A 27,811-nucleotide genomic window follows, 5' to 3' on the forward strand; every position below is an offset into this window, starting at 1 on the left:
GATGGTAGTGCCTTCTAAGTCAGGAGTAAATCAGTGCTCCTGCTTGAGATAGCCATGGGCACTGGGCAACTGGAGACGCTGTTTTTTTTTAAATATGATGGAAAACAAGGTTCTGAGCACTTGTGGTCACTGAAGATCCCACGGTACTTTTTTCAAGTGTAGAGGTGTGTAGCCAGCTGAATGTATACTATATCGTGATATTTAAATAAGTCATTCTCATTCCTATTTAATTCATGCTGTACATTGCCACATGCCAGAAGATGACCAATTGTGCCTCCTCATATGCTCCTAGTGGATTTTCAGGCTATAAGACTGCATACCTGACTAGGAATTAGCTCTATTAAAAATAGGGTGTATAGTGGAATACAGTAGTTTGAGACACTTTAGTAACACACAAGTGTCAAATAAGGCATGTAGACAAGGATGCAGACTTTGGAGTATTTTGTACTGTACCTTTTGCTGCCATTTGTACAAGAAGGTGTATCTGTCATTACCACTAATAGGAATGATACACAGTCACATAAGGAAAAAATATGCCCCTTAAAGACTAGTTTGTAGGTGCTTTTCCTTTTCTCGTCATCCCCTGTTTACAAACTTCAGAACTAGCAATATTTAGTATACTGGTTTCTTTAACTTCTGTTAATCTCCGCAGCGTCTGTTCCAGTGTTGGGAGACGTGTCTGTTCCAGTGTTGGGAGACGTGTCTGTTCCAGTGTTGGGAGACGTGTCTGTTCCAGTGTTGGGAGACGTGTCTGTTCCTGTAGTGGAAGAGCTGATGGTGTTTGAACCTTCTGTTGAGCAACACAAGTCAGCTCTTAATGAACCTCCAACAGGTAAGCGGACACCAGAAAGTCTGCATAAACTGTTACCTGGGGACTTAAATATTTTGGCAAATCCTGTATGAAGGCCAGTATGAGACCTGAGTCTACAAAGGAAAGTCTTACTAAAAACCCTGCAGTACAGTAACGGGTGTAAATCCAGATATACAAGTTCCAGTAAGATTGTTGAACAGGAGGTAGTGCATTCATCCAAAGTAAATATTGCTCTGATCTGTCTTAAACTCAGCCTCCTGGTTGCAGCTCAACTCTGCTGCCAAGGTATGCACAATAGGAAATGGCTCACAAGGGTATTTCATGTATACAATATGGAACTGATATTTTATTGTCCATTTTAGGACTTTGCATTGCTCTAAAGCACTATGGAATCTTTGGGGGAAATCAAGGTTTCAGAGAGAGATTTAGTGCAAGCCGTCAAAAGGCATGTTTACCCATCCCTAGTGGCAATTATTTTGTGAATATATTATGGTATCCAAAATATGTACTATAGGTTCCAAGATATGCCAAGTGATGTATAGATAAATAAGAAGACATAGTGCCTGCCTCAAAGGGCCTCTAATCTGAATAGGGCCTATTAGATTTTGTTGCTGGGTAGATACATTTTTTGGCAGTCTTGACAGGTTGCTTTAGTTAAAGAATTCAGGGATTGAGGACAGGGATATGAAATGAGAAATGTTTGTATTCTGGCAGTGGGCAGGGGATTTTATTGTGTATGGGGCATGATCATTGTAGCCCATGCTGTACAATCAGAAGAAGCTAGCATGGTCCCTGCTGAGTCGAAGTTATGATGTACGTTTGACAGACAGTATAGTTCAGACTCTCAATACGGGAAAGGTAAGCTGTAAAGCACACCCTGGTAAGGACAGCAGTCACTTTTTAAATGTTATTCACTTGATTCTTTAGTGTCTTAACATTGGTAGGGTTTTGGGTCGAAGTGAGTTTTTAAAGGGAGAGGTTTTAACTAAAACCCGCAGGCTAGGGAATGAGCCGTGAGGGGTGGTATGGAAGAAGTTGTGAATACAAGAGCCAGACACTGTGGGCAGCTGTATTTAAACAGGCAGGTTTAAGAAGTGGATAGGCTTCCAGGAGAAGTGAGAAGGAGGAAATGAAGGCAGAAACACAGGTTACGGGGGTGTAGAGAAGATGAAGCGAAGTTGAGATTTTCTGTGGGTGGCCAGAGTAATCAATGAAAGGATAAGATTAGGGGAATGGAATAGTCAAACAGTAGGAATGGGGATATCGTTTTGCATGATCTGAAAGGGAATGGGTTGAGAATCAGGTTAGCTAGCGAGGAAGGGGTGACAGTAACTGACACCAGTGGTAACCAAAGCCTGAACAAAGATTTTGGGGAATCAGATGGAGGAGAAGAATGAGAGGAAATTCAAGACAATGCAATGACAATGGCTGATAGGAGGAGAAGTAAGGACATGGTATAGATGGGCAAAAAAAGTGGTATTTCACTATGCTTAGTCTGAGCTGCTGACGAGACAGCTAGAATGAAATCTGAGGGACAGTTGGAGAGGTGAGATTGGACAAGTAGGGAATTACGATAGTTGGAGCCATGTGAGTGAAGAGTTCATTTGTAGATAAAATGTAAAGTCAAAAGAAGAGGACCAAGGAAAGAACCTGGAGAGATCTCAGGAGAAGTGGGGGAGGAGGGTCTGCCACAAGAGCAGCTGGTGAGGCAGGACAGCAGAGATGTAAAAGCCCAAGTTGAAGAGAATTCTGGAGTGAACGAGCAGGCAGTAGACAAAGAGGTTCAGGAAATCCCTTAGACTTACGCAGGAGGAGGTCAGAGTAGGCTCATACTTACTGGAGAGTTTGGGAAAAGCAGTCTCAAAGGAACAGATGGTAACTGGATTGCCTGGGATTAGGAGGGAGCCAGAGGACAAGAATTCAAGGCACTGTGAATAGACTGCTTTCTCAAGGAACTTAGAGGCAAATTGGGGGAGGGAGGAGAGTAGTTGGAGAGGTAAGTTGGGGTCTCAACTGTTTACAAGTAGAAAAACCACTAACTTTTAAAATTTGTTGTAAACAGTATCGTCTGCCCCAACTGTGGTAATGGAACAAAAAATGACGGTCCCAGAAGCCTCTACTCCTGGTGCAGATAGTATTCCTGTGCTAGAGAATGTGGAAGAGAATAAACCATCTCCCAGCAAACATACAGAGCATCTTCTGAAGCCAAATGAAGAACTCCCAGAGCTGGCAGGTGAGAAATCTATAAACCTGGGTACAAAATCAAGAGGGCTTCTTTGTTATGGAGTCAGCATTTTTGATTGCGCTTAACTCTTCTCCCTCCCAATTTCTCTCTCTCACTATTCCTCCGCCTTTGGCAGAAACCATGCAAAGAAAACTTCAGCCCCAAGGTGAATGTTTTGGAAAGTTATGAGCATGTGAAAATGGGGGGTTATATTAGAAACTGTTTCTCAGCCTCAACCTGGGGGGTAATCGTTGCAGATTGCTGTAATGTAGATATGATTTCCATTAAGGACATGGGAGGGAATTTTTATTTCTTTTCCCTTTTTTCCCCATGCATATTTGTTGTATCCATTGAATGTGGTGGTTGGTTTATTACAATTTTTATTTTTTATATCTTTGTATAAAGTAATTACATGTATAGAACTTAAAAATTCAAGGTAATTAAAAATCTAATAGGTCTCTAATGTGATGACTTTAAAAGAACTAAATTGTGTCTGAATTTTATGTCCCTGTTAATTTTTTATGTATATAATAATAATAAGCCCTTAAATGTAGTACGTCAATCCACGTTTTGGAAGCTGTGTCCAAACTTTAATTTTTAATCAGCGTTGTGAACCGAGTATTTGTTTTAGCTAGCATGTTACAAGATGTTTCTGTCCCTTTTTTAGGTGAAGTTAATGGTTAACTTTCTCCTGTATTTTGGTAGTTTTGCAAGCCTCCTTGTTAGTTGATACAGTTAACAAATATTGGAAAGAGCAACTGTACAGTGATAAAGCATTACAAGTTCAGTTTGAGTTGTGTGAAAGCCTGTGTTGTATGAACTCTTGATCCTTCTTCAAGTGTTTGCTCATGTCGATTCCATTCTAGGTGTGTGCGCGCCCATGTGCGCAGTCGTCAGAGATTTTTGCCTTAGCAGTATCTGTAGGGCCAGCCATGGTGCCCCCTTGAGTGCCGCGCTCATGTGTCGATATATCAGGCGCCGCTGGCCCTGTGCCCTCTCAGTTTCTTCTTACCGCCCACAGTGGTTAGTCAGAGTGCCTTTCCTTGCATAGCAAGTGCTCGCGGTTTTGTCTCTTCTGACTTTGAGCCTTAGGGCCTTGTAAATAATTTGTTTATAGTAGTTAGTGTTAAGTAGTTAAGTGTAGTTAGAAGTTACTTGCAGGCGGGGCATGCCCTGCTCTCCGGGGTTTAAGCCCTGAGCGGACTGTAACAGGCCTACGCCTGTAAGTGACCCATACACCAGCTGCCTCAAGTGCCTGGGGAATCACATGTAAAGGACAAGTGTCGTATTTGTACAAATTTTTGACCCAGGACTCAGAAAGAGCAGGATATTCATTTCCGGGCTCTTCTCATTTCCAGCTCTTCATCCAGCTTCCGAGCCGTCCCTCCAAGACTCACCTAATACCTTAGTCTCAGTGCACAGCGCACCCCTGGCTCCGCCCGGCACTGGTCCCCATCGCTGGTGCCCAAAAAGAAAACAAAGAACCCTGGCTCCACGGCACCGGGCAAGAAGGACCATGGGACATTGGGCAAAGGACTCAGTTTGGGCTGCCCAGCTGCTCTGAAGCCACATGTACGTGCCTCCCTGATCGGGGCCCTTAGCCCCTTAAAGGATCCACCACTGGCTCCCGGGAGCAGTAGGGGACCCAAACTCCTGATAGCGATGAGAGAGCAGAGGTCTCCACCCACACTGCTGGCACCACCGATGCCACAGGAAATGGCAAAGGCTCCACGAGATCAAGCCAGCAACTAACAGTTCTCGGCAGTGGAGTGCTGCCGATGCCCCAAGACAAGGCAGTGCTCTCCTCTGCGCCGCAGATCTCCAGAGTTGCAGTCCAGATCCTCTGGAGCTCGCCCTTGGTCACAGGCACCGCGATCGTGGTCCCCGCAGTCTCAACATGGATCACCTAAGGGGGAGGCGCTAGTCTCCATACTACTGGCACTGTTCACCCTCCTGCCAGTCATCCTCTTGGCGTAGATCTCGGTTGCCTGCCCCGTGGAGCACTCCCCATCACAACTCCGGTCCCTCCAGCACCAGTCCCCTCGATACCGGCACCGATCCTCTCATTCCAGGCACTGGTCTCCAGCGGCGACGGTCAGCAGGCAGATGCAGGTGTCGATGGCCCCACCACGGTCACCGGAACGTGATTCCTCTGGCATGGAAGGGCAGTTCAGCCCCTTGCCCAGACTCCACCAGCATGATTGGGCTCCTGGGGCCACGTTGACATTGACGGCACTGTCTTGGCAGCGTGGCCATTGGCCAGCTCAGTGACCTTATTGAAGCGCGTTGGGCTTGCCAGTCATGACGATGCCCCCTTCGCACTGCTCATCTGCCGCTGCCTCGGAGCAACATTTGGCAGCACCAATGGCACCAGGCTTGGTGCATGAGTCATGCTTGGAGGTCAGGGTAGAGGACACTGCACCCACCCCTAAACCTCCTTCCCCCATGGGGCATGATGCTCCGGGGCCACCGTCGGTGGTACAGTCGTAGTCTTCATCTCCGGATGAGGCGGGCGCAGGCCCCTTGAGGGACAACCTGCCGGACGATTTTAAAGAACCAGCCGGCCCTTCTTTGATGGGTGGCCAAGAACTTGGGCCTAGCGGTGGAGCAGATGGCCTAGCAGGTGGACACTTTGTTCAACTTCCTCTCAGCCTCTACCCCTGCCCATGTTGCGCTACTGGTGCATGACGGGGTCCTCAAAATTGACAAGGCCCTCTGGCAAACCCTGTCTACCATCTCTCTCACCTCCAAAAGGTCCGAAAAGAAGTACTTTGTCCCGGCCAAAGGGTTCAAGTACCTTTATACCTACCCACCTCCGTGCTCGTTGGCTGTCTCTGCAGCCAACGAAAAAGACAAGCAGGGGCACACCAGCTCAACTCCCAAAAATAAAGATGTCAAAAGCCTTTTGGGACAAAAATTTATTCCACTGCCAGCCTACAATTCCAGGTGGCAAACCATCAGGCCCTCTTGGGTGGATACAATTTTAACTTATTATTGGACTCCCTTCATAAGTTCAAGGAGTCCCTCCCGCGGGCTTTGGCCCAGGAATTTGGCACCCTGGTAGATGAAGGCACCGTGGCGGCTAGGAGCTCCCTCCAAATGGGGTGGGATGTGGCGGACTCGGCAGCCAGGGGGGTCGCGTCGATGGTGGTTATGACGCGCAGCTCCTGACTTCAGACCTCCGGCCTTTCCCAAGAAATGCAGACCTCCATCTAGGACCTCCCTTTTGATGGGAACAGTCTCTTCTCCAAACAGGTGGATGTGAGGCTGCATGGGTTGAAGGACACTCGGGCCACCCTTCGCTCACTGGGGATGCATATGCTGCAGTCTGCATGGAAGCCGTTCCGGCTGCTCCCACCGCCAAGGCCTTGGCAGCCTCGTCAGGGGTCTGCAAGGAGAAGGGATAGAGACATGAGTCTGAGTCATCGCTGCCCTTCCTCCTCCCGTACGGCCTAGCCCAGTGAAGCATCCATTTTGAAGGTGCGCTTCAGAGCGACGCCCCAGTCAATTTCCCGGATCCACCTTGTTCTTTCCTTGACTGTCTTTGTCCCTACTGTTCGGCCCGGTTGCAGGTCACCTTGGACCACTGGATGCTGGACATAGTATCTCGGGACTGTATCCTGCAATTTTCCACCACTCCTCCATCCCACCCATCCCTCTTCATGGACCCTTCTCACAAGCAACACCTTGTTCAAGAGGTCGAGAATCTCGTGCACCTGGGGGCAGTGGAGGACATGAAAGGGTTCTATTCCCGCTATTTCCTAATCCCGAAGGCAAAAGGGGGCCTCAGACCCATCCTGGACCTGCGTTGCCTCAACAAGTCTCTCATAAAGTTGAAGTTTTGCATGGTCTCCCTGGCCTCCATCATCCCCTCCCTGGATCCAGGAGACTGGTACGCCACCCTCGACTAGGGCACACACATAGTCAGTGGCTTTCCTGGCACAGGTACCAATCCAAGAGATCTGTAGGGCCACTACCTGGTCATCTGCCCACACGTTTGTGTCTCATCATGCGCTTCCCCAGCAAGCTTGAGACGATGCTGGCTTTGGCAGAGTAGTGCAGCTGCAAGACTGTGAACTCTGAGCCCATCTTCATTGATACTGCTTTCGAGTCACCTAGAATGGAATAGACATGAGCAAGTACTTGAAGAAAAACAGTTTTTGTAACTACTGTTCTTCAAGATGTGCTGCTCATGTCCATTCCATTACCCGTGCTCCTGCCCCTCTGTCAGAGTTGTTGGCAAGAAGGAACTGAGAGGGCATAAGGCCGGCGGTGCCTGGTATACCAACATCTGAGCATGGCACTCACGGGGGCGGCACAGCTGGCTCTATGGATACTGCTAAATCGCAAAAATCTCCAACCGCGCACATGGGCACGCACACACGTAGAATGGAATGGACATGAGCAACACATCTCGACGAACAACCGTTAGAAAAAGGTGGGAAACCATTTTTTCTTTCAAGAAAAGATGCTTAACCTGTCTTCAGATAGCAAAGACAGTCTTGTGTATTTCACCTTTGACACTGCAAACCATTTTGTAAGGTATTTGTCAAAGGGAACTTGAGGGAGGAATATATGTAGACAGATTACAGAATCTTGTAAATTGCATCTATAATCTAAACCAAAATGTACCCTTTTCTATATGCCTGTGTGTAAAATATTGGTTACGCTCATTCATCAGATGTGAAACATCCCATCTTATTGTGTTTTTTGTGTTTCAATTACAGTGGAAGCAAAAGAACCATTGACATTAATAGAAACTAAAGAAACCCTTCCAGAAAAAACAGCTCCAGCTGGTGACCTGGCCATAGTAGAGAAGCTGAAGGACGAGGGTGAGCTTAGTCATGCCCACCAGACAGAACCTCCACCAAAGAAATCTCCACTGGAACCTACAGGTAGAGATTTGACAGTAGCTGGAATTTAGAATTAAAATATATTTTCTCTCTGAATACCATTCTTCCTTCTCCTGCTAGCTGCGTTTGTCTTACCCTTCAGCCACATGGGCAAGCACGCGATTTTCGACAGCCAGCATTGGGCTGTTTTGTGAATTCATCACAATGATTCTGCTTGCACTTTGCCTCCAGTCTCTGCCCTGTCCCCTCTTTTTAAATGATTTAATCTCCTTGGTTTCGGGATTGAGTCCAAATTTGGATGCTGCTGTTATTTTCGTTGGGGGGGCTGGCTTATGTCTTCACTGCTAAAGCATTTAAACGTTCACCTTCCTTCTCTTCTAATGCCATTTCCAACATGGCTCTTATTTTGGTGTTAAGACAAACCCAGTGTTCCTTGATTCTAGTAAAACAATGTTAATGGCAAATTCCTTTTCCAAATTGAGGTGTGTAGCTCCGAGAGGAAAACATAGTTTTGTTCCTGCTCCACTATCTCACCTCTCCATTGAGCCTAGATTGCTTATATTTCTGACTGGAGGCTGATTTGAGGGACCAGGGCTATGTAAGAAATGACTGACACTCTCTAAAGTTAATGGCTTATAATTGAGGAAACTAGTGCTATCTACCTCTGAGTACAGAAAATTATTTTTCTTTTGATGAAGTTTTGCCTTCCACTGCTTTACGGGTGCTGTGGGAAACTAACTTCTAGCTTTTTCTTCCCATTACATCCACACGCTTTCTTCTTGAGCCTTACCTTTCCACTATACTTCTATTTCCTACTAAGGAAAGTTTCTAAACTAGAGGGTTGTAACTGGTGTAGCTGCTGTCTTGTCGTGCTAAGATAACAGGAAAAATGGATCCCTAATGTCTTTTCTAAATATTGGTAATTTCTCACTACAAGAACAGTTGTTTTATGGGAGTAAAGATCACCCACTGTACAAAAAATGACTGTTTAATCTCTGTCATTGATCTATTTGACTTTCCAATAACATAAAGAAATTAAACATAAAACCTATTTTTAAAGTTAGCTTTCTTAAACGTCACCACTAAAACTGGGTTTGGGGTTAGTATGGTATCAGTGTGTTTAAAAGTTCTGCATATATGACTGAGGCGGTCAATAAAATAAAAAATAGGCTAACATCAGACTTTTTAGCAAATAGTTGCTCTGATACTTGAGCAAACTTCCTGTATTCCAGGTGTACCTACTGCACAAGTAAGGCAAGCTAACAAATCAAGTGACCGCAGGTTTGGCAGAGCAAAACCTGCAGCAGTGCCTGGTGCAGATGTCCCCGAGGAACTTCTAGTAGGTCTCCCACAACAGAAGAGTACTGACCCAAAAGCAGACCCCTTTTCCATGGCAGAACTTGGATGGGTCTCTGGAACATTCTCTCGGACTAGGGCACCACATAAAAAGGCAGCCGGGCAGCTACTTAGCATGCCGTCTGAATTTGTGGAGAGCCAGAGAGATGTACCTAGAGAGAACTGGGATTCAGAAGGTTCTCCAGTGATTGTGAAGAAGAAGAAGAAGAAACAGAAACAAAAGAGAAACCAGCAGCCAAGAACAATGGAGTTAGGGGATGAAAATGTAGAAGTTTCTAAAGCTCCCAAAGTTCCTCTCTTTGCTGCTGAACTGCAAAAGCCAGACATCCCCTTTGTTCTGCCTGCTGAAGGTGTCAAAGAGCACTCTACTCCCTCAAGAGAGGGCCAGAGGAAGGGAACTTCAAATGTACCAAGGGATGCTAAGGCAGGAACTGAAAGCCACCTCTTAGACGATCAAAATATTATCTCAAGTCCCACAGCAGGCCAGCAGAGCCTGAAAACTGAAGGACCAGTTAAATTTTTGTTGGATGCAAAAGCTGGAAAAGTCATGAAACAGGAAGAAATGAAAGATGACAGTTTGTTGCAGTCTAAAAGCAAAAACAAACAGGTACCCTTGGAGAAGCTAGAATGCAAGGCAGAACACACTAAGATGGGGGATCCTGCATCAGCACGGACACAAACCAAGCCTATTGAAATAAGTTTTGTTGATAAAAACCAAAAGATTGGGTGTAAACATTCAGACCTTAATGCATCTCTTTCAAAAGGCATCAACCTAAATAAAGTGGAAACTCCTTTGGAAGCCAAACCTGTAGAAATTAGCCTTATTGATGAAAATAAGGAGATTAAGTGCATATCTCCCAAGCGTGTAGCAGCAGATGAGACCGTTCCAAGTGAAGTTCAGACTCCCAGTGGGGCATTGATGGGAGAGACACCAAAGAAAAGAGGTAGTGATGAAAAAGGCAGAAATACTGAAAATGGTTTCTCTAAGCAGCCTGCTGTTTTAGAGATTAAGACAGATACAACCAATCTTCCTGCTGCAGCAAAGAGAGTCGACAAAACTAAAGAAACAGATTCCGTTGATAAAAGCCAAGAGACTGGCTCTATTACTGCAGAGCCTCCATTGGAAACTGCAGCAGATATTACTAAAGTACCCCTTATACCATTGGTGTCAGACAAACCTAAAGAGGGCATTGCTGGGAAAAACAAAAAGGCTGACTTCAGTTTTTCAGAGCAGCCATTTCTTTTGGAGACTAAGACGGATACAGCCAAACTTCCTGCTCCTGCTGAGACAGTCGACATAGATAACATAGATTTCACTGATAAAAGCAAGCAGACTGGATTCGATCATCCAACTGTGACAGATAAACTGGTTACAGATAAACCTAAAAAGAGGGGTAGTGATGGGAAGAACAAAAAGGTTAAAAATTCCTCTGGGCAGCCAGTTCTTCTGGAGGCTGAGAGAGACCCAGACAAACTTCCTGCTGTAGCTAAGACAGCTGGCAAAACTAAAGAAATAATCTTTACTGATAAAGACAAAGAGCCTGGCTTTGCTATTGCAGAGCATTCATTGGAGGATATGACAGGTCCCAGTACTGCAAAGGTGGCAGAGAAGCCTAAGAAAAGGACTAGTGATGGAAAAAACAAAAAGGCTGAAAAAGATTATTTCCAGCAGCCATTTTTTCTGGAGGCTAAGGAAGACATAAGCAGTCTTCCTGCAGTAATGGAGAAGGATGACAAAACTAAAAAAATAAGTTTCACTGATAAAGGTAAAGAGACTGATTTTACTACTGCAGATCCTCTGTTGGAGGGTGCAACAGCTACAATGGAGGTACAAGGTCCCACTACAATACTGGTAACAGAAGAACCTAAAAATGATATTACTGGGAAAAGTGAAAAGGGTGAATTCAATATTTCAGAACAGCCACTTCTTTTGGAGACTAAGCCAGATGTGGCCAAACTTCCTGCTCGTGCTGAGACAATTAGCAAAACAAAGGAAGATAGTTTGATGGATAAAAGCAAAGAGACTGGATTTACTGCAGATTCCAGTAGAGCACTGATGACTGACAAACCTAAAGAGAAGGGCAGTGATAGGAAAGGCAAAAAAGTTGAAAAAAGTTATTTTGAGCAGCCTTTTCTTCTGGAGACTAAGACAGACACAAGCAAGCTGCCTACTGTAGTGGAAAAGGCTGAAAAAAGGAAAGAAATGGGTTTTGCTGATATAGGCAAGGAGCCTATCTTTACTACAGCTGGGCATCAACTGGAGAATTTGACAGCTACAACCAAGGTACAAGTTCCCGCTATGAAACTGATAACAGAAAAACCTAAAATAAAGGAAAGTAATGAAAAAAGTTTCTTTGAACAACTTGTTCCCTCAGATTATAAAATGGACACAGCAAAGTCCGAAACACGCATCAAAACTAAAGAAATTCATTCCTCTGATAAAGGCAAGGAGACTGATTTTACTACTTTAGAGCAGCTCTTGGAGGATATAAGCGATGCAGCTAAGGCACACGTTCCCATTACAGAACTGGTGGCAGACAAACCTAAGAAGAGGTGTAGTGATGGGAAAAGCAAAAAGCTTGAAAATAGTGCTGAGCACCTTGCTGTCTTGGAGGCAAAGACAGACTCCGTTAAACTTCCTGCAGTAGTCGAGGAGGCCAATAAAATTAAAGAAACTCACTCCACTGATAAAGGCAAGGAGACTCAATTTACTACTTCAGAGCATCTGTTGGAGGATATAATAGATACAGCTAAAATACAAACTCCCATTACTCCACTGGTAACAGGAAAACCAAAAGAGAATAATAAGGGGAACAGCACAAAGGCTGATGTTGGTTTGGAAAAGCCATTTCTTTTGGAGACTAAAGTAGATGCAGCCACACTTCCTGGTGGTGCTGATGAGATAGTCGACAAAACTGAAGCTGTAAGTTCCACTGATACTATTTTAGAACATCAAACGATGACAGATCCCAGTCCAGCACTGGTGACCAATAAGTCTAAAAAGAGGGGTAATGATGGAAAAAACAGAAAGGCTAAAAATGCCTCTGAGCAGCCAGTTCTTTTGGAGACTAAGACCGACAAAAGCAAAATACCGCCTCCCAGAGTAACTGATCTGGAGTACCAAATGGAAGAAATGGGTCTTGTAGATGAAAACCAAAATATTAAAAATTTCCCCTCTGAGCATCAAATGCTTTGGGATAATAAGGGTCACTTGTTCACACCCTACACTCAGTCTAGAGCAGTTGGTGTTGGTGTTGACAGAGTTGGCAAAGCTTGTTCTACAGACAAAAATCAAGGGCTTGCGAGTATCTTTCCAGAGTATCCAGTAAAGGATGAAGGAAGTAAGGTGTCACTGCCTCCTGCAGTGGTTGTGGAGGGCACCAACAAAGAGTCAAGCACAGGTGACAAAAGGGAGAAAAATAAACACAGCCGTTATGAGCATTCAGTCAAACTGGAAGGTGAAGAGGCTGGCGTACAGGCTTTCACTTCAGTGAAGGAGGGTGATAAAATCAAAGTGACTAGTGCTGGGGATGAGAAGAAGAAAGGTAAACGGCCTTCCTTGGATTCTCCAGTTAAACAGGATGCCAAGGCAGGAAGGGATGAAGTGCACACTTCCATTTTAGCAGAGATCGATGACAAAGAAATAAGTTTCACCGGTGAAAAGCAAAGCACTGAATGTGCTTCCTTGGAGCATCTGGTGAAGGAGACAGATGCCATAAAGGGAACAGATGCCAAATTGACGGACAAAATGGAAGGAAGTAGCTATGCTGGTGAGAAGGCTGTTGGATGCATCTCTCCGGAACTTACAGTGCAATGGGAGAATAAAGCAGAAGCAGTTGTTCTGCAGGTTCTAGCTACAGCGGAGGTGGTGAACAAGGCTAAAGAGGCTGAGCTGGGTGAACAAAGCGTCTCTGAGTGTCCAGTTAGTTTAGAAAAAAAGACAGATGCAGCCGAGGTTGCTAGTGTGACTCTGAGAGAAGCCCAAACAGAGGAAATCAGTCCTACTGATAACATTAAAGGCCATTCTGAACACTCAGAAGGTGATGCTGCTGACAAGATGGAGGCTGGCCTGAAGGACTTCCAAGCTTTGAAGTCTGAAGAGGATAACTATGCAGACTTACCTCAGAAACAGATAGATGATTCTGGACAAAAAGTGGTGAAAGAGATAAAGAAAGAGGAGAGAGTCAAAGCTACGGAACAGATAAAAGGCTACATGAGACCCACGAAGTCAAGAGGGCTTCCTACTCTACCACCAAGGCCTGCTGTCCAAGATCGAGAGAAACCAAGGCAGCTGAAAGCCAATGGTATGAGTCGGCAAAGGCAAGAAAAAGGTGTGTGCTTGTGATTTGAGCTAGCAGCAGTAACGCAGACAGCTTGCGTGTGAGACCTTGCTACTTGTCAGTGCGTTGGCATGAATACATAACTGTTAATCCTGTATGTCACAAACAAATGTGGCATGACTGTTTTGGCTGATCTTAAAAGGCTCTTAATTCTGCTTGCCTGTCTCACGGTGCTAATTCCCAAGTTTTAGAAGAATTGATAGTTTGGTTTGAATTCCAAAGCTCTGTTTTTTTGGGTTGCATTTAAAGTCCATTTTATATGTCCTGCCTTTACAAATTAAACTAAACTGTACTTTGAGCATTATGGTGAAATTAACTTCTCAGCACCAGAAACTGAGTGTGATGCTTGTCAGAGATGCAGGACTTCCTATATTCAGTCTTGGACCAGTGACAGAAAAGTAGTGCTTGATCTAGGAAACTAATTGAAATTGATTAGAAATTAATGGCTTATACAACTGGAGAGCAGGGAATTGCAGATTTATGAAATGTTCCTTCCTGGCAGGTTGTGGGATCTGACTTTAAAATCACATTAGTCTAATTACATCTACTGCTTTTTCTCCCTGCACTTGAATTCTGACCATTTTTACCTTCAGCTACCTCAAACCACCAAAGGTATAAAAATCTGTGCTTCATCTCAACTGATTGGCTTTAGGAAACATTAATCTCTGATTTAACATCTTGAGAAATAGCAAGTAATCAGACTGCTGTAATTTTAAGATTTGATCCCTCTCAACCTGTCAGAGTTAGAAACATTTTGGAGGGACCAGTAAAACTTTTCCAAGTGCCAGTCCTGGCCAGAGTTCAGAGAGAATTTGGATCTCTGTCAACCCAAGCTGTCTGACTGCGAAATGGAACCCGTGTCTTGGCTGTGTTTTGACTAGCATGTATATATATGATTTAAAAACAACCAACCGACCAATCTGGGACTTACGATGTTACCAACCTCCTTTAAAAGTGTGCTCTTTCATCTTACCAATGCATTCTGATGTAATGAAGTGGCCTAGCAAGGGTTCCTCATCCCTATCTAATAGCTGTTGTTTTTGCACTGTCGTTAAGGCATGAAACTTCCCTGTTTCTCTTTTTGCAGAGTTCCACATTGTCAGCATGAATGATACAGCTGCTAAATTTAATAAACAGGGAGCCCAAGTCAGCCTTAACATTCTGGTCAGGTTTTTGAGAGGCTTTGTAATTTTAATGAGTGTTGTATAACCCAGAGTTGTTCTATTTTGGAAGTGGTTGCTCTGCATGAACTTGTGCCCATAGAAGTGTGCTGCATGATGGTACAAAGTGGAGTGAACGCAAAAGGCCGTGTCTTTAAAAATAAAAAAGCCTTTATAATCTGCTAGAAACCTTTTTGTTTCCCTTTGTAAACTGCTGCTTTTAAGGGGATAGTTGTAAAGCTAGGAGATTCCTGCAAAAAAGAAAAGCACTTCCTGACTGTTGCACAGGTAAATTTTACTGAAAACTGCACAATACATCAAAGGACTCCCAACTGCAGTGCAGAATGGCTACATGTAAGTAGATTGATATGCGGCTTGCATTTGCAAGTTAGTACTATATAAGGCCACATAGAAGCTTTCTAATTAAGCACAGTTGCCACAATCCTTGACTACACTAAACAACACTTTGTAGATTGACAGTTGCTTTTTAGAGAAGCTGTGAATGATTGAGTTTATTTTGGAGATGTTGGTTGACACATTTCCTACCCCAATTTGAATGCACATTCTGTCAGGTGCAGGATTGATGAGGAGGGCTTGAAGGGATGGCTCTGTCCTCTGGCATGGTTCTTAGGCAAACAATTGTTGACTGCACAACATCTGGGCTGAGTGACAAAATGTTACTTTCAATAAAGCACAGAACACTGTGGGGACAAAAAGACAGACTCCTTTGACTGGCTCTTGTCCAAATATTTGTGTCTCATTTTCTTTCCATCCCTACACCTTCCAACTAGTAATGAAACAACTGTTTAGTGAATTCCCAAGGACTATGAATATCCCAGCTTAATTCCTAAATGCAAAGAAATGTTTGTGTAAAATCTATTTAGGATGTCTGGTACTTTATCAAGTGAACAGTAAACTCGTGTCAGATAAATACAGGTTAACACTGATCAGTGGGCAAAGTTTTTATGAGGTTTAAGTAGTGTATGAAGAGTAGCCTTGTTTACTGGTTAGAGCAGGAGTTAGTGGGAGCCAGGAGAAGACCTGCATTCTATTCCAAACTCTTTCACTGATTTGCTTTGGCCAAGGACAACTTATTTATCTTCTGTTCTCCAGTTTACCCCATTTTCTATAGGAATAATACTTAACTGTGTAAAGTGCTTTGAAATCGTTGGATGAAAGATGTTATAGAATTGTCTAAATATTGCTATAATATCTATAAATAGAATAGCTTTATAAAACTGTAACTTTTATTTAAAAAAAAAATTAAGGTGTTTCTGGGGTCTACATAAATCATGAGAGTGAAACTTAAATGGCTCCATACTTGTCACCCGAACGCAGATTACAATATCACTGTGTATTGTGGCTGTGGATATATAATAGTCCATGAGATCTCTGTTACATATTTGCATCTCTTGCTCTTCAAATTTATGTAAATTTGTTCATTCGAATACCACATCTGAGTATTTTGGAGAATGTTCTGCTAAAGATTAGCTACTGAAATTTGTTTAGCAAAACTAGAGAGCTGCTTGTGAGATCTGTAACTACTGTGTATGTGTGCTACAGTACAACAGGAGGGCTCCTCTAAATTTATATGGAGGCATTTATGTAATGTTAGTGTAGATATACACCAGTGTTTTATATCATGTAGAACATGATTTGATTTCTGCCCCAAAGAGCTTTTATCGCTTCTTGGAAGACGTGGCAATTACAATGCTGTAGATCTCTTTATTTGATAGGACTGTTCCCTACATTTTAAATGTGGATTATCTACCCAAAAAAACCTGTTAAAATGCTGTTGTGTAGATTGCAAAGTCAAACATTCAAAAGTTAGAAAATGGCAGATTTGTGACTGCCCATGCAGCTTTCTGCCTCTTGTATGACTGTTTACCATATTGAGCCTTGTCCCTTCTGTTCCCTGTTACAGCCATTACTAGAAACACACAGGTATTCTGGAAACCTATTTCACATTTTTAACACCACTGGGCAGTAAGGATTATAACCAAAATCAGCCTGTTGTAGGGTGACTGCCTCCCTCATGACCTCATAGTGGCTGTGCATTTGGCCACCCCCTCAGTTTCCCTCTTCTAGGGTCCGCATTAACTCCACACAAGCTTTCTAAATATAAATAGTCCTTTGCGAGGTTAATTTATTACAGAAGTCGCACAACCATAGTCCAGAATTCCCCAACGTAGTCAAACTGTACATTCAGTTTTCAAGTCCCAACAGTCCATCAACACACCATGAACAGTACAGCTCTGACATCTCTCACCATGCACATGCTCTCCGGTACAGCCCCAGTGGCACGCACCCCCATTTTAGACACTTAGGTATGGCTCCAGCATATCTTACTGCACCTTATCTCTTGGGTACACATCTGGTGTGTCTCACCATGCTTCGCTCCTGCCCTTCTAGCTTTTCTGCCGTGTTTCCTTCTCAGAGACGGTTCCAGCTGGCTCACTCGTCCATAATTCCCGTGACTTTAGCCCTCTCTGGCCCTCCGTCTTCAGCTCTCCAGCTCAGAGAGCTGCTCTCAATCTTCAGCCCTCTCTGGTCTGGGGAAGTTTGTAAATAACAATCCCCCCTCCCCGACTGCCTTCCGCTTTCACCAACCTGATCTGTCTCTCTTGCTCAACCAGGGAGCTCTCTCCACTCCCTCCTTCAAGGTGATCCTCTCCTTAAAGCTCTCAACCTTGCTGTGTTCTTCTGAGCTCTCTCCAGACTCTCTTGACTCTCCCTTGCCTTTGGGCTGTGTCTCATCTATAACTCGCAGGGCAGCTCTGCCCTCCCCATTACACCAAACTAGGGCGTATCTGAACTGGAATAAGACAACTGGGCATGATTTCATTTCAGGGGCCAGCAATCCCATTCCTCTGCCATGCTAGTAGGGTCAACATTTATCAGGCAAGTTTTTTGATAGCAGACGTTATGCTTCATTTTGGCTGGAGTTCTAAGTAGGATTAGATGTGAAAAGAATGTGTAGGAATCTCAGTATTGACATAGACATCCCTACCAATAACAATGCAGCTGACCTCATGCTGAGGAATGGAGATGGGGTAAATGATACTAGGGTTGAACTATCCTACTTAGACTTCCAAATAGCATTCCCTATGTCTCCCCATCCCCCCACTCATCTGGTATCCGTGTCAACACTAAAGGCTTCCTGGGAAAAAGACCCTCTCTAGCCTATATCTTAAGGAACAGCATACTATGAATAGTCTTGCTTACCTAGCCCTCATGTTTTTGTTTGTATCCACCTGTTGTGTTGTCTTCACATTTATATTGTGTAAGCTCTTAAGGACAAGAACCATCTTTATATGTACAGTGCCTATTATAATGGTCCTTGAACCTTGTCTGTGTCTTCTAGGCACAATGTAAATGAGCAGCATATGGAATTCCAGTGTTGGGAGTATTGGCTATTAAAAGGTTCTGAAAATTACCCTGTCGGACAGGGATTTGAAGGGCCACTTTGAGCGGTGGTCTCCTACTTAACTTCTCTCTGTTTTCAGAAGCTTTTCATCCTACTCTCCTTTGTTGCCCTCTGCTGGCATTCTTCCAGCACCCTTTCCTTTAGCTAATAGCCAGCTGTTTGCAGAGCAGTCACCAATACCCATCATTGGCATAATCCTTTTCAGTGTGTAACATATAGTAGTTCACATTTTTAATCTGACAGCTTTACATCCCTCATATGTAAATAAAATATGTTCAACATCCAAAAGAGCCATCTCTAATTAATTACAATGTTTTCTTCTGTTCTACAACCACAATGAGGCCCTTTCTCTGAATGTTGTCTTTTCCTGGCTGTTCTGAATTATAGTGGTGTCATTCATGCTGTTAATCTCTTAGCATTTCCATTATAACCCTCCTCATTCACACAGTTTCAATGGTTTATAATTCTGCTCTGACTTAGTCTCAGCTATAACTGGGTATGTAGATAGTTACACATGGCTGTCTAATGAAATTATTGCCAAATCATGACCTCAAGCACACAGTTCTGTGCACAAATGCCTTTTAATCAAATGTTTGGTTTTATTGGTACAGTACAGGTGGACCTAGGTGTCACAGTGGATGAGAAGTTGGATATGAATCAATAGTGTACTCTTGTTGCCAAGAAGGCTAACGACCTTTTGGGCTGTATAAGTAGGGGCATTGCCAGCAGATCGAGGGACTTGATCATTCCCCTTTATTCGACATTGGTGAGGCCTCATCTGGAGTATTGTGTCCAGTTTGGGGCCCCACACTACAAGAAGGATGTGGAAAAATTGGAAAGAGTCCAGCGGAGGGCAACAAAAATGATTATGGGGCTGGAGCACATGACTTATGAGGAGAGGCTGAGGGAACTGGGATTGTTTAGTCTCCAGAAGAGAAGAATGAGGGAGGATTTGATAGCTACTTTCAACTACCTGAAGTGGGGTTCCAAAGAGGATGGAGCTCGGCTGTTCTCAGTGGTGGCAGATGACAGAACAAGGAGAAATGGTCTCAAGTTGCAGTGGGGGAGGTCTAGGTTGGATATTAGGAAACACTATTTCACTAGAAGGGTGGTGAAGCACTGGAATGCGTTACCTAGGGAGGTGGTGGAATCTCCTTCCTTGGAGGTTTTTAAGGCCCAGCTTGACAAAGCCCAGGCTGAGATGATTTAGTTGGGAATTGGCCCTGCTTTGAGCAGGGGGTTGGACTAGATGACCTCCTGAGGTCCCTTCCAACCCTGATATTCTATGATTCTATGATACAGACCGTTTACGCACGGATGTCGGGAGTCAAGCCGTCACGACCGTGTGTTAACGGAGTGCGGGTTAAGAGGGCCATGCTGAAAAAAGTGTCTATGATTCACTTAGAAAAAAAGCCGTTATTTTCTGCTCTTTCTGGCTCGCATTTTTTTTCTTATGAAGTCTTATCAGGTAGCAGTTTTGCAAATAAAGCTGTTTCATCACAATTATAAAGTTGTTCTTCGTGGTAATCTTCATTTTGTAAAATAGATTTTAACTCGGCGGGAAACGCGTTTGTGGCCGATTCATCAGCTGATCTGCTTTCTCCAGAAATCAATACCTGCGCTATGCCATGACGCTTTTTAAAATGACTTCTAAACCCCTTGCTGGCTTGGAATGATTCATCCCCCATTAAATTTCCAAATGTTGTCGCTTGGGCTTGAAGAATTGGCCCCACTTAGTGGCATTCCTTTCAGCCTTTCCTGAGCAAACCACGTGTGCATGGCTTTGTCTATTGTGGGTTTTGCTGAATAGCGCACACGTTTTCGCTTAAGCCCCGCGGCAGAATCAATATTTTGTACAAAGCCAGTCAGTTTAGATTCATTTTTAGCCATTGTCGGAGAGTAGATTTGGCAATCCCAATATCTTTTGAAACTTTGCCCTGGGTTTCTCTGCTATTTACTCGATCTATTGCAGTTAGCTTTTCTTTTATAGCGTAGGAACGCTGACACTTGCCCTCTGCCATTATATGAGGCCTACGGTTAAAACTTTCTAATATAGTATATATATTCCTATATAACTACTATATATTATATATCTCTCTAGCGTGACAATGACTAAGCATGCGTGATACGTCTTTATCAATATTGGTAAAGACGTACAACATGTTTCCGCTCCGCCCTTCCTGTCGATTTCTATATCAGTGAGTTAGTGAGCAAATCTGTAGCGCCACGTAGCAAGTTCCTGTACCGTTAACTTGTTAACAAGTCTCGCGTGTTAAATATGTAGCACTGGGAGACATGGCGCTACCGTGCTTTAAGTGGATTTGCGCGTAAACCGGTCTGTACTGTAACACAATAGCTGCCATACTGTATCAGACTAATGTTCCATTCAGATCAGTATCTGGTCTCAAAGTTGGCAAAATTAGATGTTTGAGGAAGACATCAGAGGCCCTGTAATGGACAGTTATTTTCTTCATAATCTTAAGCAGTTAGTGATTAGTTTATATCCTGAAGCATAAAGGGTTATATTCCTTATGATTTTTTTATCCTATATAGTATAACTGCAGATAATCTTGTTCATAGGAATGTATATAATTGTCACAGGGTCTGCTCACCACTAGTGTGCCTCCTCCTGGTCGCTGATTCCAAGTCCGATGCCACCTTTCCACATCTCACCACACGCACTGCCTTTCGTCCTGGCTCTCAGTGAGGCAAGGTGCTCTGTGTTCTTGGCCTCTGGCCAAGTCAAAGTCTCTTCTTACAGACAGGCTGAGGCAGTCTTCTCATTCACTGCCCAGCCAGTGTCACTTCCCCAGTGGCTGGTGGGGGAACCTGGGCCCGCCACAGGGTCCAGCTCAAGGACCCTCTAATCAGCAGCCAAGGCCTGTTTCATTCTAGACTTCATTCTTACTGCCTTTTCCCTGAGCCTTTCCTAACCTTCTGGCTCCCCCCTCTTCTCTGGGTTTGCTAGCTACCAAATTCCATCTTTCCAGGGAGGAACTGTAGGGTACTTCCCTGCAGCCCCCTCCCTGCGGCCAACTTCCTGTCTTTATAAATGCAGCCCAGCTCGGCTCATTCCTCCTCAGCTCCCTCATTATTCAGTCAGGGGATTACTTAAGCCACCTGATTCCCTTCAGCTATGGCATGTCTGGTTAATTGCCCCCCTTAGCCTACATGAACCCTTTCAGGGCAAATATGGGGTCAACACCTCCATCACAATAATCCTTTGGTCAATACAACTAAACTTTGTGTCACTGTATTGTGGCAATGAGTTCCATGGGGTAATTATTGCATTATATAAGGGGGGAAAATGACACTTTGATATAGAAAAAATAGCAATTAACCAAAGTTGTTTAGTTTGAATATAGAAAGGATCTGACAGCTGTCTTCCCACAATACAGAATGTATTTAACAGACATACAGAGAGCCTTTGTCCTCTTCTTCCTTTCCTATATCTGTGATTGTTTCTTTCTACTTGATTATGTTGAAGAAGGGAACTAAAATATTGTTGGTAGTGAGTGTTATAGATTTTTAATTTAAAAAAATGAAACAAGTTTGGTTTCAAAAGATTTTTTTGCTGATCCATATCTCCAAAAATAGTGGGATGTTTGTAGGCCCTTAGATCATGGTGTAACCAAACTCTTTAGGTACGTAATTACTTTACCCTTTTTCTTTTTTGTTTGCAAACTAGATATAGCCAATACATTGTTTTAATTTTACTATGTAGGGAGAGAGGAGGCTCAAAGAAGTCGTATCCAGATCTATTTCCCATGGGAACAATTTCTGTAAAACTATCTGGGTCCCCTCTGTGTACACCTTATACCCACGATAGTTCTTTCCATAGCTGGCACATCATAGTCACAAACATCCATTTGAGTTTAGACAAAAGTTGTGGGGTCCCGAGGCACTAACCTTACAGCTTCAGGATTAGTTCCCTCTCCCATTCATCTCCATGAGATCTGTAAAGATTCATGTTTTAGTTAGACCTGGGAATAATACAAATGTAGAATTCTTCAAAAGACCACTTTTGGATTAAACATAAGGAAATTTGGTTTTTAACATTATCCTTGTTACTAATTACACTTTCGATAATGAGAACTGAATTTAAAATATCATTTATTTCTTGCTGTGTATGCTGCTTGTTTACTACTTGTACTACATTCAGCCTGGACAATGAAAAGAGGCTGGTTAGTTTCCATTCAATTTCACTGTGAAGTTCTCATCACGAGCCCAGGGCTGCAATGTTTGAGTTACATACAGAAATATTTTTAAAAGCTGTTTTGTATTGGAAATTAAAAATACAAAATGAAACATTTCTGCTGCTCTTTGGATTTGTACTTTTCATTTCTTTTTACAAAATCTAACTAGTCTGATTTTACCTGAAAAGTGTCCCATCCGTGAATGGGTAGCGTTGTTAGCATACAAACTACTGAAGGCTCCCATGTATCTTTAAAGAACAAGGCTTTAGTTTAAAGTGAAACTGATCAGGATACTGAAAGTTCATGTTCATTGCTGCTTTAGCTTGACCGACTGTAAAGTGTGGGAAGTAATGAGGCATGTGAGTTCAGTATACAGTCTCAGGCCTCATGTGTCAAAGCTTTTATAGGTTTGTTTTATTTGCAGTGAATATTTGGCTGATCAGCAAGAAGTGTGTCATCTGTGTCAGCCTACACTCAAGTGAATATCCAAATTATAATTTTATGATCTTGGCTTTTAATGCCAAAGTATATCCTCAATCAATCTGATCAGTGAGATTATTGACTGTTGTTGGTAGTGACACTTAAATAGCGATATAACGTCTCTTGGAGAAGCTGGCAAGGAGTATTCATCATCCTGGAAAGTGGCGTTGCCTTGGAAACTAGTGCAAAGGACTGCACAGAAACAATTGCGTTAGATAAAAAAGAGGCATTAAATGGGATAAGTAATAGCTTCAGGATTGAAGCAAAAATAGAAACACTAGGCTTATTCATCTGCTGAGGATGGAAGCTTGCAGACTGGGTTTTAAGTCATGACGTGTTGATATAGTGATCTGGTCTGCTTTGGTATTGGCATTGTAAGAGCCTACAGAGTCATGTTTTGTACATGTATCTGTGAAACCTACTAAAATGGGCAGCAGTTCCTTGCAAGCTCTTGAATTGAAAGGTGTCTTCCCTTAGAAAGTGGTGTTTAAATTCAGCGAGACAACATAAGCATCAAAATATTTTAAGCAGCTAGAGATACTGATGGCTATAGGTCTGTTTGGTGGGTTTTTAATATTGTACTTAAATATATTTTAGTATGTAAGGGGCTTTTCAGCTTTATTGGCTAGGTCATTTTAGTCTTGTGTGCAATCTTTAAGAGGATTCAGGATTTAATCATAGCAGGAGGAAAAGTATAGATTGAATACAAGTAGGTCTCAAACTTCCTCCTGAATAAATATGCTGCAGTTTCACAGTTGAAAGGTTGAGAGAAACTTTAGGCAATAGAGGCATCTATACATCTGGAAGCAGCACTGGGATCTGATTGGCTGTGGCTCATTACTATTTCACTGCCTTTATCTGACACTTTCCTAAAAGAAAAGCCAGTGGGGAGTGATAAGGATTTGAAACCCAGAATTCTGACATCCAAGAAATCTGTCTTCCTCAAGACAACTGAAGAACCAGTAGAGGGGCATGGAGACTTGAATTTTTACCCTCTGAAGAAGCAGGCTTTTGCTGTTCCTAACCATCATCTTGCTCTTTAGGATGCAACTTTCCTCAAATTTACTTTTTTTTTTTCTTTTTGCACAGAATCACTCAGTCATGAATAGCTCTCTGGAGAGCTCCCCATCCTTTCCTGCTTGTCCTTCACTGACTGTTTTTTCCTCCAAATGCAGCGCCTCTCTTTTTTAGTATCTAGGAGGTAAAAGCCACATAAGAAGCCTGTAGCACAGCTGGGAATAAAACTCAGATCTTTGGATTCCCAGTCCTGTGCTTTAACCTCTAGACTCCTGGTCTAGTTAAGAAATAAGGAGATCCAGAGGTGTAGTCTGTGAGGAGACAAGCGTTAAGAAGTTTTCATGAAAAAAGCATTTGGAGGAGAATGAGGGTGGTTGGTGCATGGAAACTGGGGGGCTGTTCTAAGCATAGGGGACAGTATAAACAAAATGAAAGCAAGTGTGGGAACAAAAAGGTATGTAAGTTGAAACAAGGATAGATGTAGTTATGGTGAAGTTGCTAAGAGGCTAAGAATGATGAGCAGAGTGGGTCAGCTTGACAACGTCCTGGGACAGCTAGCTGTAGGCTGACTGCCGTAGTAGCTTTTTGTAAGAGCTCCATTGTGTGGTGATGGAGTTGGACTCCTTCGTTTCATTTTTCCTTTCAAAATAATAGCTGTTCTATATAGTTAGATCCTGATTGACAGCTAACATATTTTGGCATGCAGGAAAAAAATTAGGATGATAAAAATATAGACAGTGTTTAGCAAACATTAAAATGAAACTTAAAAGAAAAGATCAAAACAAAAATTGTCATTGGGCTCTTAATTGTGTAACTCTACAACTCAATTTTTCTGTTTAGCTGCTTGAATCTAATTTCTCTAGCACCATCCAATATCTTGCATGGCATCCACCTAGCTTGGAAAGGAAAGAAAACATTAATTCTTGAGCAGTCACCTGCCATTCTATGTGTGCTGCTATTCTAGCTTCTGCTACCGTAAGTCCAAATAACTCACCCATTGGATTGGACCAATACAACATATTGCAAAACTTGGTTCTTGTAAGCATCTCTCTTAGGATGTGGTATATCTTCAGCAGAGTGTGATGTGGATCTTCACAAGATGCTGAAGGGAAAGATGTGAGGGGGGGAAAACGGCACCACAGAGCTTAACAATTACAGTGTTCCAAGATCCCAGACTTGTACTAGCTAGTTCAGGACCTGTACCAGAAAAGTAGTTCTAATTGAAGTAGTGACAATTCTCATATCTGTTTCATTGCAAACCACAAGGACTATACAAGCATGCTTTATCCCACTAGAATTCTGAGAATTGGTCTCTGCTTTCAAGTGACATAAAGCATTCCTCTCTTTTCCTGGTTGGTTCTGAAATATCGAACCTTAAAATCAAAGCATGCCACTTTGCTTCATTTCTCTTACTTTATTTTCTACGTAATTATAGCTGCCACTCTTTCAAGAACCGCTAGAACTAGAAACCAGTGCTTTGAGCATTAGAAAACATGGAAAACCTGATTTCATCAGTGTAGAGCATTAATAGAACTCTAGTAAGTTGAGATCTGCTGCTAAAATCCTGTTTAGAACTGATTGAAGTGATGGGGAAGCAACATAAGGTAACTGAGATTAAATGACTTAAAGGTTTGGGATTTTGTGACCTGTCAGATATGTTGGTGAGACCAGTATATATACATTTAGGACCAACAAATGTTTCCAAGTGCTAGCCTTGCACCAATTAGTAGATAGAGGTTAAAAATATTGATCCGTAGGTCACATTTCACACAGCAAGATGTCTAAGAATATTTAAATCATTTAAAAAAATGAGGTCTTTTGAGAATAGTGGGGCTGGTGGGTGGAAGTATTTTGGTTAAATGGAGGGTGTATAGACTATGGGTATAATTTACAGTATATTACTCATTGTTTTTAAATATAGCAACATCTCAAACCCAGAATTCAAATACAAGTAGATAAATGTGTGGATCAGAGCGTGTTATCTCTGCAGCAGGTTAAATTCAGGGGGCGTACTGCAGCTCAAGCGTTTCTACATTGAGGCTAAAAATTTTTGTCAAAATTAAACTAAACCAGGAATCATTGTTACTGTTTGCTCACACCAAGGGCAAAATTCCTCCTAGACAGGAGTTTTTCTGGCTATATCTGCAATGATCATTCTTCTTAAAGTTCTGTAATCTTGACTCAATGAGGAGGGTTTGTCTAGTCAGGATTATTTCACACTGGGCCTCTAAAGACAAGGGCAGCACCTCTTGGTGCTGGGTAGAGCAGGGGTCGGCAACCTTTCAGAAGTGGTGTGCCGAGTCTTCATTTATTCACTCTAATTTAAGGTTTTGCGTGCCAGTAATACATTTTAACGTTTTTAGAAGATCTTTCTATAAGTCTGTAATATATAACTAAACTACTGTTGTATGTAAAGTAAATAATGTTTTTAAAATGTTTAAGAAACTTCATTTAAAATTAAATTAAAATGCAGAGCCCCCTGGACCGGTGGCCAGAACCCAGGCAGTGTGAGTGCCACTGAAAATCAGCTCGCGTGCCGCCTTCGGCATGTGTGCCCTGTGGTTGAGGAATGCATCGCTCCAAGTGTCAATGGTAAATGGATAGAGGCAATCTTTAGTGCTCTCAGATTCTGCTGGGAAAGTCATTACATGTAATTAAATGTAATTGGTTTAAACTGGGCCTTCCTTCATAGATGTATTCAAAGTCTTTAGAAGATGTGGTCTGTTTAATTGAGCTGCCTTTAAAAGTTATTTATTCCAAAATTAACAACAACAAATGTTTAGATGACTTTGCTTCCCAAAGTAGCACATGTTCCTAGGTCTGTTTATCTGCTGTTAGGGCATTCTGGAGTCACTGAAGTCTGAGCCTGTCCCACATCTCCCTACGGGCTGAGACTGCTGCCTGTCCTGCTTCCCTGTCCCTTTCCTGTTTGAAGGTAGAGCAGAGAGAACTCAAACCTGGTCTCCCATGTGGTTCACTGGGAGAAATTCATTGGATGTAGGAATTTCTAAGGAATAAAACTCTGCAGGATCCCAGGCTAGTAACAGGTCGAATACGCTTAGCAGTTATACTTTAAAATTAAGCACTTGGAAACACTGTTCCTCACTTACTGGCCTGATCAAATTGGAGTCTGAGAGCCTGTGTTACTTCAAACAAGCTGGTGACCTTAGCAGTACCCTTCCCTAATTTGAGTATCTGTCTGGTCCTACACTGATGTAGAAGGAACTCAGTGCTCCATGGCCGTTAAGTAGAGGAATTTGGGACAGTGTGTTACCAGGACAGCCTCTTAGCCAGTTCCCTTTCTCACCCAGCAGTTAAATGGCCTTTACATACAGCATCTCAGCCTGCCCTTATATGCAATCATACACCAAAAAGTGAAGCTGTCCTTGTGCTTTATCTCCCACTGCTGGAAATTCCAGTTCCCAGGAATCTCTTTTCAGTCTGTAGCGAAGGGGATATTTTAACCATTGTAATTCAAGGACTACAGTGAACAACATCTCCCCATCTCCATCAACCTTATCCAAAGTGCATGACTTGAGTGATCTTGGTAGTCTGAAGAAAGATAGGGGAAATTATTTTGTCAGAGCAAGATGTTATCTATGCTGAAATTAGAGTTAGAAAAGTCTTCCCACAGATGCTTGAATGAGAAATTTTGATAGGTCACGTTATGCATTTATTTCACTTCAGGGCACTTGTCTTAAATAGATCAGCACAAAGCATGTAATGCTGAAAGTAAAATATTTGCAATGGAAGAATTTAGTGCAATGAAAGTACTGTGTAAGTTGATGATTTTTAAAAAGCCCACATTCCAGGATATAGTATTGAGAATCACAAAACCACTCTGAACCTGTCCCAAATTCTCTCTTAAGCATTGTGCAGGACTAAACTCTTGTGATTCGCGTTATTTCTAGTTAGAGTGAATGAAATCCCCATTTGTGGCAGTATTT

At 42.8% G+C, this 27,811-nt stretch overlaps 1 protein-coding gene across 11 annotated transcripts in view; it reads left to right on the forward strand.

Moving 5' to 3' along the window:
• Positions 1-27,811, forward strand: part of MAP4 (microtubule associated protein 4) — a 253,220-nt gene that overhangs the window by 173,834 nt on the left and 51,575 nt on the right. For 9 of the 11 annotated variants that reach the window (XM_034759705.1, XM_034759698.1, XM_034759702.1 and 6 more), the window contains 4 exons: positions 653-832; positions 2,874-3,044; positions 7,763-7,930; positions 9,121-13,575. In XM_034759705.1, the coding sequence (XP_034615596.1) occupies positions 653-832; positions 2,874-3,044; positions 7,763-7,930; positions 9,121-13,575 (4,974 nt within the window). The remainder of the gene's footprint in view (positions 1-652; positions 833-2,873; positions 3,045-7,762; positions 7,931-9,120; positions 13,576-27,811) is intronic. The other 2 variants (XM_034759700.1, XM_034759699.1) reach the window with 2 other exon arrangements.

The sequence above is a fragment of the Trachemys scripta genome, chromosome 2, assembly GCF_013100865.1.
Source record: "Trachemys scripta elegans isolate TJP31775 chromosome 2, CAS_Tse_1.0, whole genome shotgun sequence".
NCBI lineage: Eukaryota > Metazoa > Chordata > Testudines > Emydidae > Trachemys > Trachemys scripta.